A 16,939-nucleotide genomic window follows, 5' to 3' on the forward strand; every position below is an offset into this window, starting at 1 on the left:
TTCATTTAAATACCACATCTACTGTTTTTCTGAAGAGTTCTTGACCCCTGATCTTTATCTAGATAATTTAATAAAGCATGGGCCTCAGTTCTTTAATGTAATTCTTAACAAACCCAAAAGGAACAAGCTGACAATATCTGACTGGAAACCCATGCAGCAATTTCACTACAGTGTCTGTTTTGTAAGAGAAAGGGAGAGGATATAAAGACCTTACCTCTGCTGAATCTAAAAAGAAACTAGTTCTTTTTATTGTTTAAGCCACACTAGTGATTCCTTGTTATCAGCAGGTTTTTTTTAAACAGAGCTAGAGTTGGCATTATTTCCTTTGGGCCATTCAAAGGATGGTGTCTTAACTGCTGTGTGGAGTAAGGTTCTCCTAGAATTTTTTCCCGGCTCATATGAGTGGGAATTTGTACTAGAGAATAGCCCATAAGAAACTGTGGGACTCATGAAAGGCAATTTGAGCTTGTATTCTCAGATCATGCTTCTGTGATAGCATCAGGTACTTCTTGCTAAGGATGCTGCAGTGCTGGTACAACTGCCATGCTTAGAAGATTGCTTCTGTTTCTGGACTGTGCCTCTGTCTCAGATTCCAGCTTTCCCATCTGCAGCTAGTCTGAAGAAGCCAGTCAGGTGTGCTACTTGATGCTTACCCCTCTGAAACCTCTCCTGCTCCTGTTTCTAGGGATTACACTATCCACAGAACAGTGGAAGGAGCTGGAGATCATTCCCGAGATTGATGCTGCTGTCAAGAAATTATAAGAGGAAGAATCTTGGTCACCTTCAATCTATTTACTTTTCCTTAGGTGCACTGGCATATAAAGACAAGGATTCTCATCTGGGGCCTCTTTCTCATGTTGATGGGGCTTCCTCACTGAGGTGGTGGTCATGCTGAGAAGACTAGAGACTTCTCTTTTCAAGAAGTAGCTTGTAATGAGCACCTGAAACTAGAGCCAGTGCTGTGAAGTGAGACTTCAGCACCTCTGGTCTCATGCAGACTTGAGGTCTGTGCTGGTGAGGGACATGACCACAACCTGGCTTTCCAGGGGTAGATGGCTTCTGTCTCTTGTGGAGTACTTTAGCTCATCTACATCTGTTACTGACTTATATTTTGTTGACTATTGAGTAAGATGGTTTGTATACCTCATGTTGGCATCCTTTGTGTTTCTTCTATGTGCTATACTGTTTTTTTGAGTGAAGGCATTCTACTTCAGCAACTGGTTTGTCTGTAGAGGTTGAATATGCACAACACAGGTGTTTGCATTATAAAGAGAAGAATCATAGTGTTTCACAGGCTGCCACCTCAACTCTTTGTTTCAGGCACCCTTCTCTGTAGGTTGCTTTGGATTTCCCTTTTAGGTGAGTGCTCTGTAGTGTTTTTTCTCATGATATGTTCCCAAATACTCCTGCTATATAGAAGCAGTCAGGCAGCGGGCTGGTCCAGGTCACAGGAAGGGCACAGTACAATGTGAATCATTCAAAGGAAGTGGTAATTAGGAGGCCTGTTAAATAGAGGGGAAGTTAAAGAATATCCACAGAGAAAAATGACAAACTATGAAGAGAGTGGAGAGAGGATATTTTATGCTTGAGCTCTAAATGGATCCCACTCTGTGATCAGCTGCAGCAAGCACAGCCTTCCTCAGCAAGACTTTTCCAGACTTTACAACAGCTTGCCTCTTCCATCTATTTTTGGGGTTTCTCTTGTCCTGGTTTCCATAGTTTCTGAATGCTTCATGCTCTTAAATATATCTGACACTTACAGCACCTTGGTGAAGCAGAAGATACAAAGGCCCTTGCTCTTTAGAGCTGCCGGAGCTGTAACAGCTCAGGGATATGTGGAAGATGTGGGGTGGAGTACTGAATTGAAAATGCTCTTTTCTAGAGGCTGAATTTGTCACTGCTGGGTTAGCCTTTCACTAGGGATAGCAGGAGAAAAAAAAATCTTTCTTCATAAAACTTCTCAAAAATATTTAGAAGGGCTCAGTGCTGTAGCTGCTTGCAGCAGGGGTGGAGATGAGTTGACTTGATGATTGAGGCATTCTCCTCTAATCTGGTGTTCAGCTATTCTCTATTCTGCTGTCACTTTTCTTTCTTTCACGTGCTTTACTTTCAAGCATTGGAAGAAACAGGGGCCTGGAGTCAGCCTTCTGCCTTCCTGGGTAAAACCATGCCTAACAGATCTGGGTAGGGTTTGAGGCAGTGCTCTGGGAGGTGAGCTGGCATGTAGGACACTGCGAGGAGAGAGTAGGAGGAAGGATGGGACTTTGGGAGCAGGCAAGAGCCTTCTGAATTGGGCTGCTACGTGAGCTGTTGTTGCCCTGGCTCTGTGTGTTGGATAGTAGGGTCACCTCTACACTCCACTGCTGCCTTCACTCTGCAGGATCCGGGGCAATAGTGAGGGATGACAGAAATCCCTTACTAGAGAGACTAAGCAAGGGGAAGGGAGGCCAGGCTGTGCCTGCACCACAGTTCTTTTTAAAGCCTCAGGCCTGGCATGCTCAGTGGAGCTGAGCACTGGGCTCTGCCACAGCTCTCTCTGCAAACAATCCAGCAAGCACCCCCTTCCTACTCCCACCACGAGGGCATAGAAGCGTTTTCATCTTCAGGGATACCAGGGCAGGATGACAGGCTAAAATGTATGTTGTGACGACAGAAGCTGTGCATGCTGCAGAGGAAACGCTCTGGGGAAGATGCAGGCAGTGTATGGCTGTGGGCGGCAGAGCAGTGTTTGGCTGCATCCCTGCAGCACAGCTGCTCCAGAAGGAGCACATGCCTCGGATGTGCTATGCCTCAGCATCACCCTGGCATGACAGCAGGTGAGACAGCCTGGGCCTCCTGGGCTATGCTGCTTGGAGCACTGACTCCCTCCCCTGCAGCCTCACCGCGGCTGGAGAAGCCAGTGGGAGAGCAGCAATCCACATCCTCACATGGGGATGAGATCTGATCCTGGCAGCAATAAGGGCTGCTTCCACATGGATATGCAACCAGCTTCTGACCATCTGGCACGATCTGACATAGGAAGTAGCTGGGAATGCCCCCACCAAACCTGAGTGAGGAGGGAGCTGAGCTGCTCGGAAGAAAGGGGACTTTGCCTAGAAGGGCAGGGGCAGAGAGACCTGCCTGGGGTTGTAGACCTGGGGCCATGTATTTCTTCCCATTCCAGCTAAGCCCCCTCCAGCACTGGTGCTTGTGTCTGTGCTTACCACCGGGTGACAGCTGTGTTAGAAAGTTTTGTGCTTTAAATAACCTCTTTGCCTCCAGACCCTCGTACTGAGACACTGAGAAAATGGAGGCAAACGCTAATTTCTGACACGGATGCAGAGGGGCTCTGCCTTCGTGGGTGCTCAGAGCTCTCCCCTGCTCCCAGGGCCTCCGCATTCCTAGAATCTGGGCCCTAAAATACAGCTGGGGATGGGCGTCGTGTCTCCCCGCTCGGCCCTCAGCTGGCGGCCACAGCTGCTTTGCCTCCTCGCCCGTGGCTGCCAGCACCTTCACGGCTCTCCTGGCCAACCCTCCCCTGAGGGACCTCCCGCCCCTTTCTCGGGGGTCTCCCGGTGCCTCTCAAGGCGCCCCCCCCCACGCCTGGGGTGCCCCGGGCCTCGCCTGGGCTCCGCGCCGCCGGCAGGGGGCGCTGCGCGCGGCTCTTTGTGGGGCCGCGGCGGCGGCGGCGCGGGCGGCGGGGCCGTTCCCGTTCCTGTTCCTGCTCCCGCTCCCGCTCCCGCTCCTGCCGCGCTGCCTCCCCCGCCCGCAGCCGCGCCGGGCGCGGGGCATGGCCAGACTCACCGAGGGCGAGGCGAGGAGACAGCCGCCGCCGCTCCCGCCAGCGCCGCAGCCGCCGCGCCGAGCCTCCCCCATGAACAGCAGCGGCGGCGCGGAGCCCCCCGCGCAGCCCGACAGCATGAAAGACCTGGATGCCATCAAGCTCTTCGTGGGGCAGATCCCACGCAACCTGGAGGAGAAGGACCTCAAGCCGCTCTTCGAGCAGTTCGGCAAGATCTACGAGCTCACCGTGCTCAAGGACCGCTACACCGGCATGCACAAGGGTGAGCCCGGCGCGGCGCGCTGAAAGGGCGGCGGGCCCGGGGCCGGTCCACGCTTGACCCCCTGTGATGTGATTTTTCTCTCTCCCCACCCTCTCTCACATCCGTCGCGGCCCCCTATCCCCTGCCCGGGAGCGGGTCCACATCCTCGGCGCCCACGGGCGGGGCTCGGCAGAGCCCCGTGGAGTCCCCCGGCCTCGGCCGCCCCCTGGGGCCTGGCGCCGGGTTGTGAGGGGCTCAACAAAGGCCGCGATGTGCAGCGTGGGGCGGACCGAAGCTGCCGCGGGTGGCCCGGGACCCTCGGTGGGTTGCCGGGCACACCTCCCCGCCTTCCCCGGGGCTCGGGCCGCCCCCGGCAGGAGTACGGCACTGGGAGTTGAAAATCCACACAACAAAGGATATTGGCCACGGATCTGCTGCTGTCAGTGCCGTTTAGGATAGATAGTGCCTGGTTGGTGGCAGGCTGGGGGGGGATGAAGGGTTTTTCCTTTGCTGAAGGACCTTTAGTGGATGCTGAAAAGTTTGAGCAGGCTCCTTTAGCCGTACTTATTGTGTTTGAAAGCTGTATTTTGAAGAGCTGTTGCGTTCAGGGTGTCCGCTCCCTTCAGTGGAGCAGTTCTACGCCACCCTGGCAGGTGTTTGGGATCTTGTGACCAGCACCACTCCAGCCAGGAATGGAAACTCACAGAGTTTTTTGCTGTAAGATCCGAGGGGGTGATGGCAGCCCCACTCCCTGGCACAAGTAGAGCAACCTGCAAGGAATTTACGGTAAGTACCCTGAAAGCTGTCGGTGTTCAGCCTGGGCTGCTGTGCCCTAAAATGATCCGTGATGGGGCCGTGTGTTGGCGCATGCTGGAGGGTGTGTGTCGTGTTCAGTCCTGATGCCTCAGATTTAGGAGGATGGGTAAGGAAAACTGAGTGCCTTGGCAACTCGAACTGTTCTAGACTGAAGAGAGAGGAAAGAGGACAAGGGAAAAACAAGCTTATTTCAAACAAAAGGCCAAATCTAACTCCAGCACAAAAGGAGAACACTTCATTGAAGCCTGTGGGGGCTGGACTGACTTGAATTTAGATGAAGAAGTGTATCTGGTTGTGACTTGAGCACAAGAATGGCATGTGTCTCTGTATGCAAGGAACTGTATCCAAACCTGCTGCCAGTGAGTTGCAAGGTTTCAAACGCAGTAAGGAGGAGAATGGGCCCAAGGCAAAAGGCAGTTGTGCATTTCATTTCAAGTGATATCTTAAATATAGACTACGTGGTCTGAGATCAACTTCCAGGCAGGAGACAAATTCTAGGGATCTGCTTAGGTATGGAAATTAGAGGGGACATCAGTGGTATTAGTCAGATGTGTGTGATACTGACTTGATGTTAAATGCAAGATTTCTGCAGCAAAATAAATACATCCTTTTGGTTTTGACTTTTTTTTTTGCATGGATGCTGTGGTGTTGCTCTTGGGTTGTTCTGTCCGGAACAGGTGCTCTGTGCTGCCCAGAAAAGGCTATTGAGCTGTGTAGGTTCTCTGGTGGCCATTGTATGGTAGTTTCTACACCTCTTTGTCCTGTTTTGTACGAAGTGAGAGGTTGGGATTCCTTCCCTGGTGGCATGAGTTTGCATGTAGATCCTTGGCCTGTTTTGGGAATAGGCAATATACCTCTCCAAAGAAGTAATTTCTTCACAAGGATGTGGAACAGGAGGGGTTAGCTTGTGGTGAGGGAATTAAACCCACAGTCCAGCCCACCCTGACCCCTACCTTCCAATCCCATCTTACCAGGTTTGACTGCACTGGCTTGGGCTCTGTGCAGGAAGGCCATCCTGGTGAGGAGCTGCTGGCATCAGCAGTCCTGGAGGGTGCCAAGCCTGACCCAGGAGCTGCAGTGGCCTGGAGCACCATCACAGTCCCTGATCAGGGGATGCTGTGGCAAATCCGGACAGTTGCGTGTTCATTCCTGCATTGTAAAGAAACCGTAACCTTTCTGGGGCAGCTGTAACAGCAGACTCAATTTTCTCTCCCCATGTTCCCTGATCTGCAATGAGATCCAGTTGACAGCTCACATGCAGCTTCCATCTGCTTTTTCCCTTTCTCTCCCCAAATGGGAGAAAGCAGTTGTGTGAGAAGCCAGCAATGCTGGTAAAGCCCAGCAGTCCTTTTGTGTTCCCTTACAGCTTGATGTGGAGCTGAGCAGCCACCTCTGCTCCCAGGAAGGAAGAAAAGGTGGAAAAGGCCTACCGGGGCAGGAAGATGTGAGTTGGGCTGCAGAGTCCAAGAGCTGGCTAGGACAATCCTGTATGGATGCTGAGAATGGATGAATTTGGTGGAGACAGAGGAGGATCTTACAGATCTAGAAATATGAGCTCCGCTGTGAAATGGTTTTGTTAGTACCTGACTAGTCATGTCTCAGCAGCCTGTCCACTGGTAGTTGATAGTGTTCCAGCCTACTATTATTCATGAGGCAGTTTTTCTATATATGTTAATCACAGATACATTTGCATGTTAATAGCAGTGTTTGTCTCAAAGCTAATATTTTCATGGGAAGAGCAGGGAGGTCTTTGAACAGGCTTTTGGAATGGGTCAAAGGAGACTGAGTAGGGAGAATCAAGTGGAAGGTTTTTTTGCCTTGTGTTCCAGGATTAGGCAGAAGGCAGTTCTTTTACAAGTGTCAACTTGATGGGTTTCCTAGGAGTGCTCACAGTAAGGAAAGTGGAGATTCAGGAGTGTGAGATACTAAACTGAACTGCAGGGAAATATTTGGCAGAGGCAGGAGCAGCCCTCCCGCAGGTGTGTGGGTGAATGGATGGTGTGTGGACAGATGGGTGGCTTTTCCAGAGGGCAAGGACACAACAGCACCCTCAGCCTTAACTTGCCTTGCTGGCAGCTGAGTTTTGACTCAGCTTCTGCAGGCTTGTAGATTAGCTCCCTGCTGACTCCATGCTTCCCCTGCTGAAGTATTTGATGTGATTTCTGATGCTGAGCAGAATCTAGAGATCCCTCTCTTCTACAAACTGGCAGCCTTTTCTTGCTCAAGGCTTTAGATTGCTTATGTGTGGAGTAATGTTTAGAATCTGAAGGGACTGTAAATTCCAGAGTCAATGTGTGATTTGTAGGGAGGATCAGGCACAGAATATATTTTTTTTCTGCAGTCTCGTGCGAGTGGAACTAGGCTGGGTTGTGCTTTTAGGGAGCTGGAGGCCCTCCTGGAGCCCGTGAAAGTAGGGTGGTATCACTGACGCTGACGGGGCGCAGAGGTTCTTTTAGGGATCTTTGGCAGAATGGTGATGGCAATAAGTCATAGTCAAAAGCTTAGAGCTTAAACTTAAAATTTTTGACTTAAGGCTTCATTTTCTTAACAGAATTTTCTGATCACTATAGCACAGAATTTATTATTAGAATAGCATAAGGTTTCTACAAACACAGAATCACTATACTGCAGTCTATAAGTAGTGTAATACAGAATTTATAATACAACTTAATTTATGATTTCTAATCACCTGGACCTCTTGCAAATCAGCTTTACAGACAGTGCCCTGGGTGCTGTTCTGTGTCCCTGTGCTGACGTGGGTCGCTGGCACTGCCCAGGGCCTTCCAGGCTGACGTTTCTTAACACCCTGAGCACTTTTTAACACCATGTCCCGTGTCTCAGCAGGCATAACTGACTTGGTGTTAGAAGTGGCCAAAGGGTCATAAGCCTGTCGATCTGAGCTTGCTGTTAACTAAAGTGGGAGATGTGAAAGTGAGAAAACCTAGTGAGTGACAGGCTCCTCTGCACCTCTGCGAACATCTCTTCACTGTTGAGCAGATACTTGGGTGACTGTTAAGCTCAAAGTTTTAGGAGTCCAAAGAACCCATGAAAGACACGGTAAGCAGAATCCTGTCACAGCATCCTAGGGGGTAGTTGAAGAACTAGTGTGCAAGAGATAATGTCTCCTCAGGAAGGAAGTTTCTTTTCCCCAAATAATTGTTTACACAATGCGGCTTAGAGTGTAGTGATTCTGCCAAACCCTTTCCTGTATTTGTGACCAGGGCTTTGCAAAGAAAATGGAATTGATTCCTGCCTCCTACCTCCAAAACACCCGACTCTAGAGGACAGTAATCATGTTTCCCAAAAGATGTAGCTGACATTTTTAGCTCCTTCCTTTCCACAGCCAGTACAGCCTCCCAGATTCTTGCCATTGGGGAAGTAAGAATGAGATTGAAATGAATTAGTTGAATGTCCTCATAGCTTAGAGACATGAAGAGCTCAGGGATGGAGGAGTGGACCAGGCTGTCCTGTGCCTATAGGCTTCCTTGCCCCAGTCCAGCCAAGACTAGCCTGTTGTTAGAGGCTACCTGAGTGCTGTTTCATGCATGAGTGAAGGGAAGGAGTACAAGCTGGATGCTGTTGAGTAAATATCCATATCCTTGTAAAGCAGAGCAGCAGCGAGGATTACCCTTGGATTCAAGTTTGAGTGAGGCATCTTCAAGCTCCACAGTGGCAGGATGTTTCTGTCTCCAGAAGCTGCTGCCCCTTGTTATGGATACCTAGGCACCTAAAAGATGAACAGTGTTATGGGCTGCTTTTACTGTAGGGAAGAGAAAGACCAGAGGACTCTAGGGAGGGGATTCATGGCACTTTTTCAGATTGGTGCTGGTGGTTGCTGGACTTTGTAAATCCCTGATCTGGCATGATGACAGTACCTTACAAAATAACTCTATCCCTATGTGAGGAGTGTATCTCCTTTATCCCCACTCAATGGTGTGCCTTTGTCCAATCCTCATTTTTCCCTTGTCCTCCCGTGGACTGAGGCTTTTGAGCCTGACAGTGCATTTTACCTCGGTTTTGACATTCTTGAGCACTGGAATTTGGGACTCAAGGATGGGGTTTGCATGCTTAACTCAACAGATAGCTTCAGGTAGACTTAACTCCTCTCCCATCCTTAGTTTTCTTAGGTTTGATGGTTAATGCTCCTGGGGCAAGGATGGTGTCTTCCTTGCACATGGACACAGTACCAATGCGTTGAAGCTCTTAGTGGAATAAGTTGCTTATTTCCAGCTCCTGACTTCAGCATTTTGTCTGCTAAACCTGACCCCGATTAGTGACTTGCAAAGTAGCAGACTGGAGCAGCAGGTGGTCTTAGGCAAGCATCTGTGTTTGAGACTTTGGTTACCAGGCCTTCGAGTCTGTTAGAAGTCTGCTGCTTTTGAGGCTTGATATCAGAGCAGTCTATGTGGGGAGAGTGAAAGCAGAGGGGTGCTACCCCCACACAACAGAACTGGCTGCCTTTGCCATGAGAAGTGGAGTTTACCTTCATGCTTCCTGACCTCACTGCATTTGTTAAATTATCTGTTGATCCCACGCTTCACTTTGGTGCAGAATTCGTGGTTAAAAACCTGGGCAGTGAGGAGCTTTAATTATCTCTTCGAGATTTCTAGTGCTTGTGTGCTGTTTATCGAGGGGTTTTTTTTCCCTAGCAAGAGATGTGAGGACAAATGTGATTTGCTTAGCTGCAGCAACTTACTGGAGTTGGGATAGAAGAACAGGATAATCGTGTTGCCATGGGTTGGGATTGTCCTGAGCAGCTGGCTTCTGCCAGAGTGTTGTGTACGATGGAGTCCCACCGGGGTGAAGGGGAGAGGTCCAGACAGTCCCTGTCTCACATCCACCTTTGGATCCATGGAGAACTGAAGCAGCTTTAGAGTACCCCAAGTCAGGCACAAGAACGTGGAGGCAGAAAAACAGGCCTCTGTGGGCCATAACAATGTATCTGCAGCCCCAGCACAATAGTGTAGACATACATGTTTAGCAACAGCCAAAGGGACGTGTCCTGCCTTTGCTTAGGATGTGAAATGCCACTGCCAATAGGAGGGGGGTTGAATGAGGGGGTCAGACGCATTCTAGCATTTGAGCCTATTCTCCAGTGCTTTGCCTATCCTCATCTGAAGCAACTCAAGTGATGGAGCTTCAGGCACTTCCCTGGGGAGATCATTCCACAGTCTAATAAATCTCTTTCTGCTAGGAAATGTTTCTTGATAACCAACCAGATTTTTCCTGTGCTTAGTTTCATTTGATTAAGCATCAGAGCACCCAAAGATGATCCCTCTTCTTCCTGGAGGGGCTATAGTTCTTCCCCTCCTCCCTTGGCTCCAGTATTCAGCTAAGATGTTGAGTCATATCTTGACTAAGAATGTCAGGATCTGGCCTTTTCCCTGTGCTTTTCATCTTGCTTCCTAAGTTGGCCCTTGAAGAATGCATTATGCTTTGCTGGTCTCTGGATTTCCTTTGTCATGCATATGTTGATATGTGTTTGTGCACATCTTATCACACACGAGGCCCTTCTGTAGCTTTCCATGATTCATGCATCTGGATCATGAAGTTTTTGTGTGAGGCTAAAATCCCAGACACTTTTCCGCTTTTCTTGCTTTTTTCTTTTTTTTTTTTTAAGTCAATAATCATACTGGTCCTTGCCTCTCCTCTGATCCCTGTGTTTTGGACTGTTTCTACCACAGACCAAATTAGCTTTCCTTTTGCATTCCCATTGTGTCTCATTGTTCAATGCCTGTGTCAAACCTAGTTGATTCACTGGGACCCTTTTCCAGGACTTAATAGAAGGGGAGATGGATGGGGCCTGCAAGTCCTTTTACATTGTTTCTTTGTCTCTTTCCCTAGAGTCTTAGACACAACCAAATTATCTAACATCTGTGTTGATGTGCATCCGCAATTGCCAGTCTAACTTGACACTTGCTGTATCCACTGCAGGTTGTGCATTCCTCACGTACTGTGCCAGAGACTCTGCCATCAAAGCCCAGACAGCACTGCATGAACAGAAGACTTTGCCAGGGGTAAGTCCCAGTGAATTGTGTCTGGATGCCATGGGCAGGCAAATGAGGGATTATCAGGGGAGGGAGCAAAGATGAGAAGTGGCTTAGATTAATTTTCCTACTTGTGAAAGAGAAGTGTATTTCAGGGGTTAGAACAGGGATATGGGAGTGGAAGCACAGCGCTGCTCTTCACAGAGCTGCTGCTTTTTTCCTCTGCCTGGCCAAGGCTGCCACATGTAGCTCTGGCCAGGCCTGTTTCTGTGCCGTTCTTTGCTCTCTGTGGTGTGACATGTCGCCTTCACCTATCTGTCCCTATCACTAGGGAGCTGTGGGCTTTGGAGTGAAGAGCGTGGTCACAGCCTGCACAGTGGGCATGCTGGAATGCTCACACGAGACAAGACAAGATACCAGACCCTTTTTCCAGGTGTGCAGCACCTCCTGGTGCATCTGCTGCTACTCTGCCATTGCCCTGCAGGGAGCCTGGACAGACTTCTAGTGCTGTGTCGGAGTTGGATCAGATGAAAAAAATACACTTGCCACATCCCACTGTTTGGAAGAAAAATGGGTTATATAGGTGAGACCAGGACTGCTGAAGTGGCTGTGGTCTGTTCGTGGGTCCTGCTCCCTCCACAGCTGGTCTTGGGAGCAAAGTGCAGTAGGGATCAATCCCAGGAGTCCAGGCACTGTGCAACAGGTCCCTACTTGCAGGGTAGTCCTCTGCCTCCCTGGGACCTGCTGGTAAGCTGAAAGGAATTCTGAATTGTTGCTGTTCCCATTTTGGTATGATTTAAGAGCTTCGACTGGGCAGTTCCCTTGCTGTGCTGAGGGGGTTGATCACACACATTAAAGGATTCATTTGGAGGTGAGTAGGAGGAGGAGTTGGGTACTTTTAGATAGAAGCTCACACAGGCTCTGAGTGCTCAAGGCAACAAAATAATTAATGTAAACCAGGGGTCTCTGGAGAGGGGTTGGGAATTTTTAGCCATAACATTTTCTCTTTAACCCATACAGGTCCAAAGAGCTTCCCTCGTTTCTCCCAGCTGCCCTCAAGACCTCCCCACGCACACGTCATTTTCTGTATTTGTTTACCTCTGCTCCCTTTTTGCATGGGCCTGTGCTGGCATTTGAGCACTGGAAAATGCATGTAACTTAATTCCCACTTAACAGGATCTTTATCTCGGGACGACCAGGAGAAAGAGTGAAAATAACCAGGTGCTCAAATCTCCTTGAGTTATTTTTGTGTGACAGGAAATGGTCAGCTTTTTGGACTCAAGCAATGTAACCTTGTGTGTGTTGGTCCAGGGCAGAATTGACAGAGTCTGTGAGAACAAGTTAAAGGATGGAGGAACAGTCATGAGGAATCATGGTGCAATGCTGTTAATACAATGGGGAAGTCAGACACATCTCTACCTAGTACCTACAGAGGGTCTCTGAGAGGTTATTCATGTGAGGCTTGGTGGATTCAAGGCAATCTCAGTTTTGCTACAGTTCTACATTGGGAATTTGTTGCATGTTTCTCTACTGTCTGTGCTCTCGGTTATATTGTGCTGCATGGAGCAGTATTTGAAGCAGCACTGTGTCTGTGATGTGGTGATCTAAAGGCTTTTTATGTTAAGGGAGGTGTAAGAAACTGCCTGGGAACAGTACAAAGTCTGCTCAGAGAGTACTTTTGAACATATTTGTCTGGAGACAGTTAATGAGCAATGTGGTGTAATTATGTTTCAGGATTAGGAGGAAGATGAGCTGTGTGGCATTTGGAGCTGTTTATTTTCAGGCTGTCAATACACTACTTCATCACATTTAGTTTCTCTTAAGTCCCTCAATGACCAAGAAGGCATGATTCCTTCTCTCTCTGATCATTTTAGTGGTCATTTAGAGATGGTAACTACCAGAATGAAACAGACCTCCATCCGGATCCACATAGAGTTGGTCTTGGCATGGACATGGTCTGGGTGACCTGAGGAAGCTTTCAGGTTTGCTTGTGTCTATATAGCATTACCCATCCCTCTGATCCAGCTGATCACAGAGAATACTCCTGAAATGAATCATAGATGGGAGTGCTGGGTATTTGCTTCCCTGTTTTGGGAACAAGGCTGTAAAATTTCATCTCTGTACATTTGCATCTAAATCATCTTCTGTTAAACTCTGTGGCAAAGCCTATCACCAGAAATACAGCAAGGGTCCAAACATAGGGCAGAGAACAGAATGTACTGGGCTGTGGTCTGGTAAACAAGTGATTTCTTCTTTATTTTACCCCTACGCTATCTCTTTGTTGCACAGAGCAATAGCAGGAAGAAAGTTGAAGGGTATATGACATCAGTGTAGGGTGACACAAGCTGTACCTGAACACGTGACCAAGCATCAGCACATTTAGAGACAACGAGGGATCAGACTGGCATAGGAAGGATCTTCTGTTGATCCTACACTTACTGTTGTACTACCAAGCAAGCATAGATGCCACAAGTGGCCAAGTACCTTCCTTTGTTGGTCTCAATGCAGAGAGCAGTGGTTGATCTCAACAGTTCATGAACCTGAATAGAGACAAATGACTTTCTAGGTCTAGACTGAGGATTTGGTAAGGTCAGATTTATGGAAATGCTTTGATATGGTTTCTGAGAGATCCTTAGGCTGCGATCAGGTAGCTGGAGCAGGACTTCTGGGTTCTCTTCCAAGTCTGTTGTGTAGGTCTGGGCCCACAGAGGTATTGCTTAGGCCCTCCAGGTCTGATGCCCAGTGATGTCAGCCCATCTAAGAATGTGGACACATTGTTCCTGCAGGGCCATGAGTGCAGTGTAGCTTTCCTGAGGTTTTATATTTATAGTTATATTTGTATTTATAGTTATATATAGTTATATAATCAGTAGGAATCACCATGATCTCTATTTGCTCCTGTGGCATTTCTGGCAAGTTCTCCTTCTGTGACGTCAGAATTCTTTTTTGTTTTTAAATTAAGGGCTGTTGGATGTATGGTAACTAAATGGAATTTAAACTCTAAAAAGCTGACTTTTTGACAATAAGGCTTAGCTTCTTTTTACGAGATAGACAGAATTTTGGCTTTTACTGCCTTTCGTATGGGCTAGTGTGCTCAGGGTGTAAAGCAGCAATCATAGAATCACTTAGGTTGGAAAAGACCTCTGAGATTGTCAAATCCAACCATTAACTGCCAAGTCCACTAAACCATGTCCCTAAGTGCCACATCTGCACATCTTTTAAATCACTCCAGGGATAGTAACTCAACCAATCTCACCTGTACAGTCAGCTGCATATTGTATTATCTATAACACCTGTCCTGCCCTCACAGCTGCTGAATTGTTGTCAATGCAGTCTGGAAATAACAAATGTGTGAATATTCCTTTGGGGAAGGAAGGATGGAGCTTCCTAGAACAGCAAGGTAAAGCACATCCTTGGTGAATTAGCAGAAGTGTCTTATCACCCAAGCTCACTAAGGAGCTTAAAAGGATGCCAAGTATCTGTGTCAGCTGGGGTGGGCAAGAGGAGTACCCAGGCAGGGAACCTGCCTGTGATGTGGACTGTGACTTGTGAAGCTCAGCACAGCCAAGGCGAGTTTGCCCACTGCCCCAGTCCGCTACGAGTGACAGACGGGGAGGACATGGCACCTTGCTCACAGGGACTGTGCAGTTTCTAGACAGCACCAGCACTGTGGCCAGTTCTCTGCCCAACACTACCTCCCAGCCAGACACACTCCTCCTCCCTGCCCTCCACAATGTTCTCTGCTGTGTGCAAACATCCCATTTCACATTCCCCAGTTTTACTCCCTGAGGACAGGATGGAGAACTGCACAACTAAGTCTGACTCAGTCCCAGTAAAGCAGTTTGTTAAGTCTTTTGAGCCCGTTAGAGGTGGAGATGGATATGCCTGAGGAACAAAATAGAAAGCAGCTCCCTCTGTGGCCTCAGTATGCAGGGCTTGGGGAAAGACACACAACCCATATAGGCTGAACAGAGGCAAAAATCTTCTAATCTGAAAAGAAGAGAGGAAATCAGGCCCTTAACACTTCTTCCTAAACCTAGTGTCTCCTTCAGCTGCCAGCCAGCAGTGTGGTGTTTCACCTTCTCCCCACTCACTGGCACACTCCTCCTTAGCTTGATGAAGTGATATTATAACTCCATAACCCATGCCTTTGATTCGTGATTGTACCTTCGCTTTGCTGAGTTCTGAAAGGAATTGGAGAGATTATTAATGACATACAGTGATCACACAGCAAGTTAAAGCCTCTTGCTAAGTGAAACTTGTGGGAAAAGCATCCAGCTTTTCAGTATTTCGCAGAAACACTTTATGTCTCTTTTCATTTGCAGCCAGACAGTTGCAAATTACATAAAATTGCTCCTGAAGAAGAGGAAGAAGACTAAAAGGAGGAAGTGGAGGGGGGAGGTTTAGAAAAGTAATTCTTCTGGCAAGGTACAGTTACAGTTTTATTTCTGTGCAGAACAAAGAAGGGCTTGCTGAAAGGTAGGCAAGTAAGAGGCAGAAATTGGTATTAGTCCAAACTAGGAATACGGGCAGTTCAAAAGCAGTGATGGGAGTACTGAAATGTGGCTACATCATAGGGAGAACTCATGGGTGCAGAGACGCAGAAATGGAAAATTACAGAGAGCAGCAGCATGAGAGCAGAGAGAGACTATGGGAATGCACCAGGGGTTGACATGCTGCAGCACTAACTCAGATGGCTGGGCACAAGGATTAGTGCAGAGACCCAGCAGAGCTTGAGCAGAGGGCATCCCTGTGGGTAGGCTGTCTCCTGTGCTGCCAGGAGCAAGGGCTCACTTGAGCCATCTGTCAGGATCCAGAGCCCGTGATGATATAAAGGAGCACAGGTGACTGGAGGGGCTTTGGTAGAGAGGTCATAGCATCTCATTCTTCCCTTCCCTCTCATTTGTACAATTGCTGATGTGAAGGCAGCCTGGACCAGTATTTCTGAAAATTTCTTCGTGTGAACACTATGGGATATTTTGGCTGGCAAAGCTGGGGGATGTGCTGAGGAGTGGAGTAGGTGGCCTGAACGTTTGGCTGGGGGCTGAAGCTGGGCCCCAGTTGTTAATCTTTGCAGCTTGAACCTTTGGGCAGGTAGGGTGGAGAAGTTTTTCCCATGTCCATCCTGCAGGTTTGATAGACAATACTGGCAAATTCCTGAGAGCTGTGCAATGTTATCAGTAGAAGGTAATGATACAGAGAGCATGCTAAGGCTATCTCACTGAAGTGGCAGCACCAGAACATGAAGGTACTGAGCTAAAGCAGTCCCTGGACAAGAAGCAGCAGATGTGCCTGTTCACTGCAGGGAGGATTGCAAACACTTGTGCTGTTGAGGGTTTGGCTTAAGGGGCTGAGAATATCGTACGGCAAGGCAGCTGTCCGGTGAAGTGCCAACACCGAAGAGGCTGGGGAAGAGCAAGCTTCCAAAGCAGATTTGGACTCCTGTTGCCTATGGAATTGGAAGAATAATGAAATTAAAGATCAGCACCTGTTCCCGCATCTTGACCAAGTGCACACATGCAGGCTCCGTCCTGTGCACAAGGGGCCTTCCTTTCTCCAGAGAAATGACTGCCCTTTGTAGAACCAGGCCCTTGCATCTCCCTGGCAGCACAGAGCTTGGACTTTTGTCTCCCAGAGCTGATGTGTTCCCTGGTAAGCACGCTTACCTGTGCTTGTGAACACACATGCACCTATGCACCAACCCCCACAGACCTTTCATCTTTGCAAAGGCACCCACCCTTCTGAGCAAGGCTTCACATTCCCATCTCCTTGGTTGGGGTCATTTGATGTGTGTGCCTGCACATGAGTGTTTTTGAATATGGATATAAATAGGATCAAAGAGTAATTTATGGTGGAAGAGACCTCTGGGATCTCTGGTCAGACAAAGAAGGGCTAACTACGTTAGATCACTGAGGGCCTTCTCCAAATGAGTTTTGACTATCTTCAAGGGGATCCTGCAGGCCTGGGGCTTCTCTTCTGGTCTGTCAGCACCCCTAAAAGGAAACAGCTTATCTAGTATCAGCCGTAATTTCTGCTGTTCAGCCCAGAAATAGCTCAGGAGATTCATTCAGTGGCACTGGGGCTTGGGCCCATTTACTGTGGATTTTCACATGG

General features: G+C 48.4%; 1 protein-coding gene across 2 annotated transcripts; it reads left to right on the plus strand.

Annotated features, from left to right (window-relative positions):
• The first annotated feature begins 3,694 nt into the window (after nt 1-3,694).
• Nucleotides 3,695-16,709, plus strand: CELF5 (CUGBP Elav-like family member 5). 2 transcript variants are annotated; one of them, XM_027664396.1, is made up of 3 exons: nt 3,695-4,043; nt 10,773-10,855; nt 15,151-16,709. In XM_027664396.1, exons 1-3 carry the CDS (start codon nt 3,770-3,772, stop codon nt 15,202-15,204), a joined length of 411 nt encoding a protein of 136 aa, XP_027520197.1. In that variant the 5' UTR covers nt 3,695-3,769; the 3' UTR covers nt 15,205-16,709. The 2 variants fall into 2 exon arrangements, with proteins under 2 accessions (XP_027520197.1, XP_027520196.1); XM_027664395.1 differs by lacking the exon at nt 15,151-16,709 and adding an exon at nt 11,846-14,245.
• The last annotated feature ends 230 nt before the right edge of the window (nt 16,710-16,939 follow it).

This window comes from Corapipo altera, unplaced genomic scaffold (genome assembly GCF_003945725.1).
Source record: "Corapipo altera isolate COAL_440 unplaced genomic scaffold, ASM394572v1 96, whole genome shotgun sequence".
Classification (NCBI taxonomy): domain Eukaryota; kingdom Metazoa; phylum Chordata; class Aves; order Passeriformes; family Pipridae; genus Corapipo; species Corapipo altera.

What these genes read in the sequence shown, in the direction of transcription:
- CELF5 (XM_027664395.1), top strand. Translation starts at nt 3,770, where the DNA reads ATGGCCAGACTCACCGAGGGCGAGGCGAGGAGACAGCCGCCGCCGCTC. An exon ending in CTACACCGGCATGCACAAGG is followed by an intron (nt 4,044 to 10,772) that starts GTGAGCCCGGCG and finishes TATCCACTGCAG; the next exon opens with GTTGTGCATTCCTCACGTAC. An exon ending in AACAGAAGACTTTGCCAGGG is followed by an intron (nt 10,856 to 11,845) that starts GTAAGTCCCAGT and finishes TAACCCATACAG; the next exon opens with GTCCAAAGAGCTTCCCTCGT.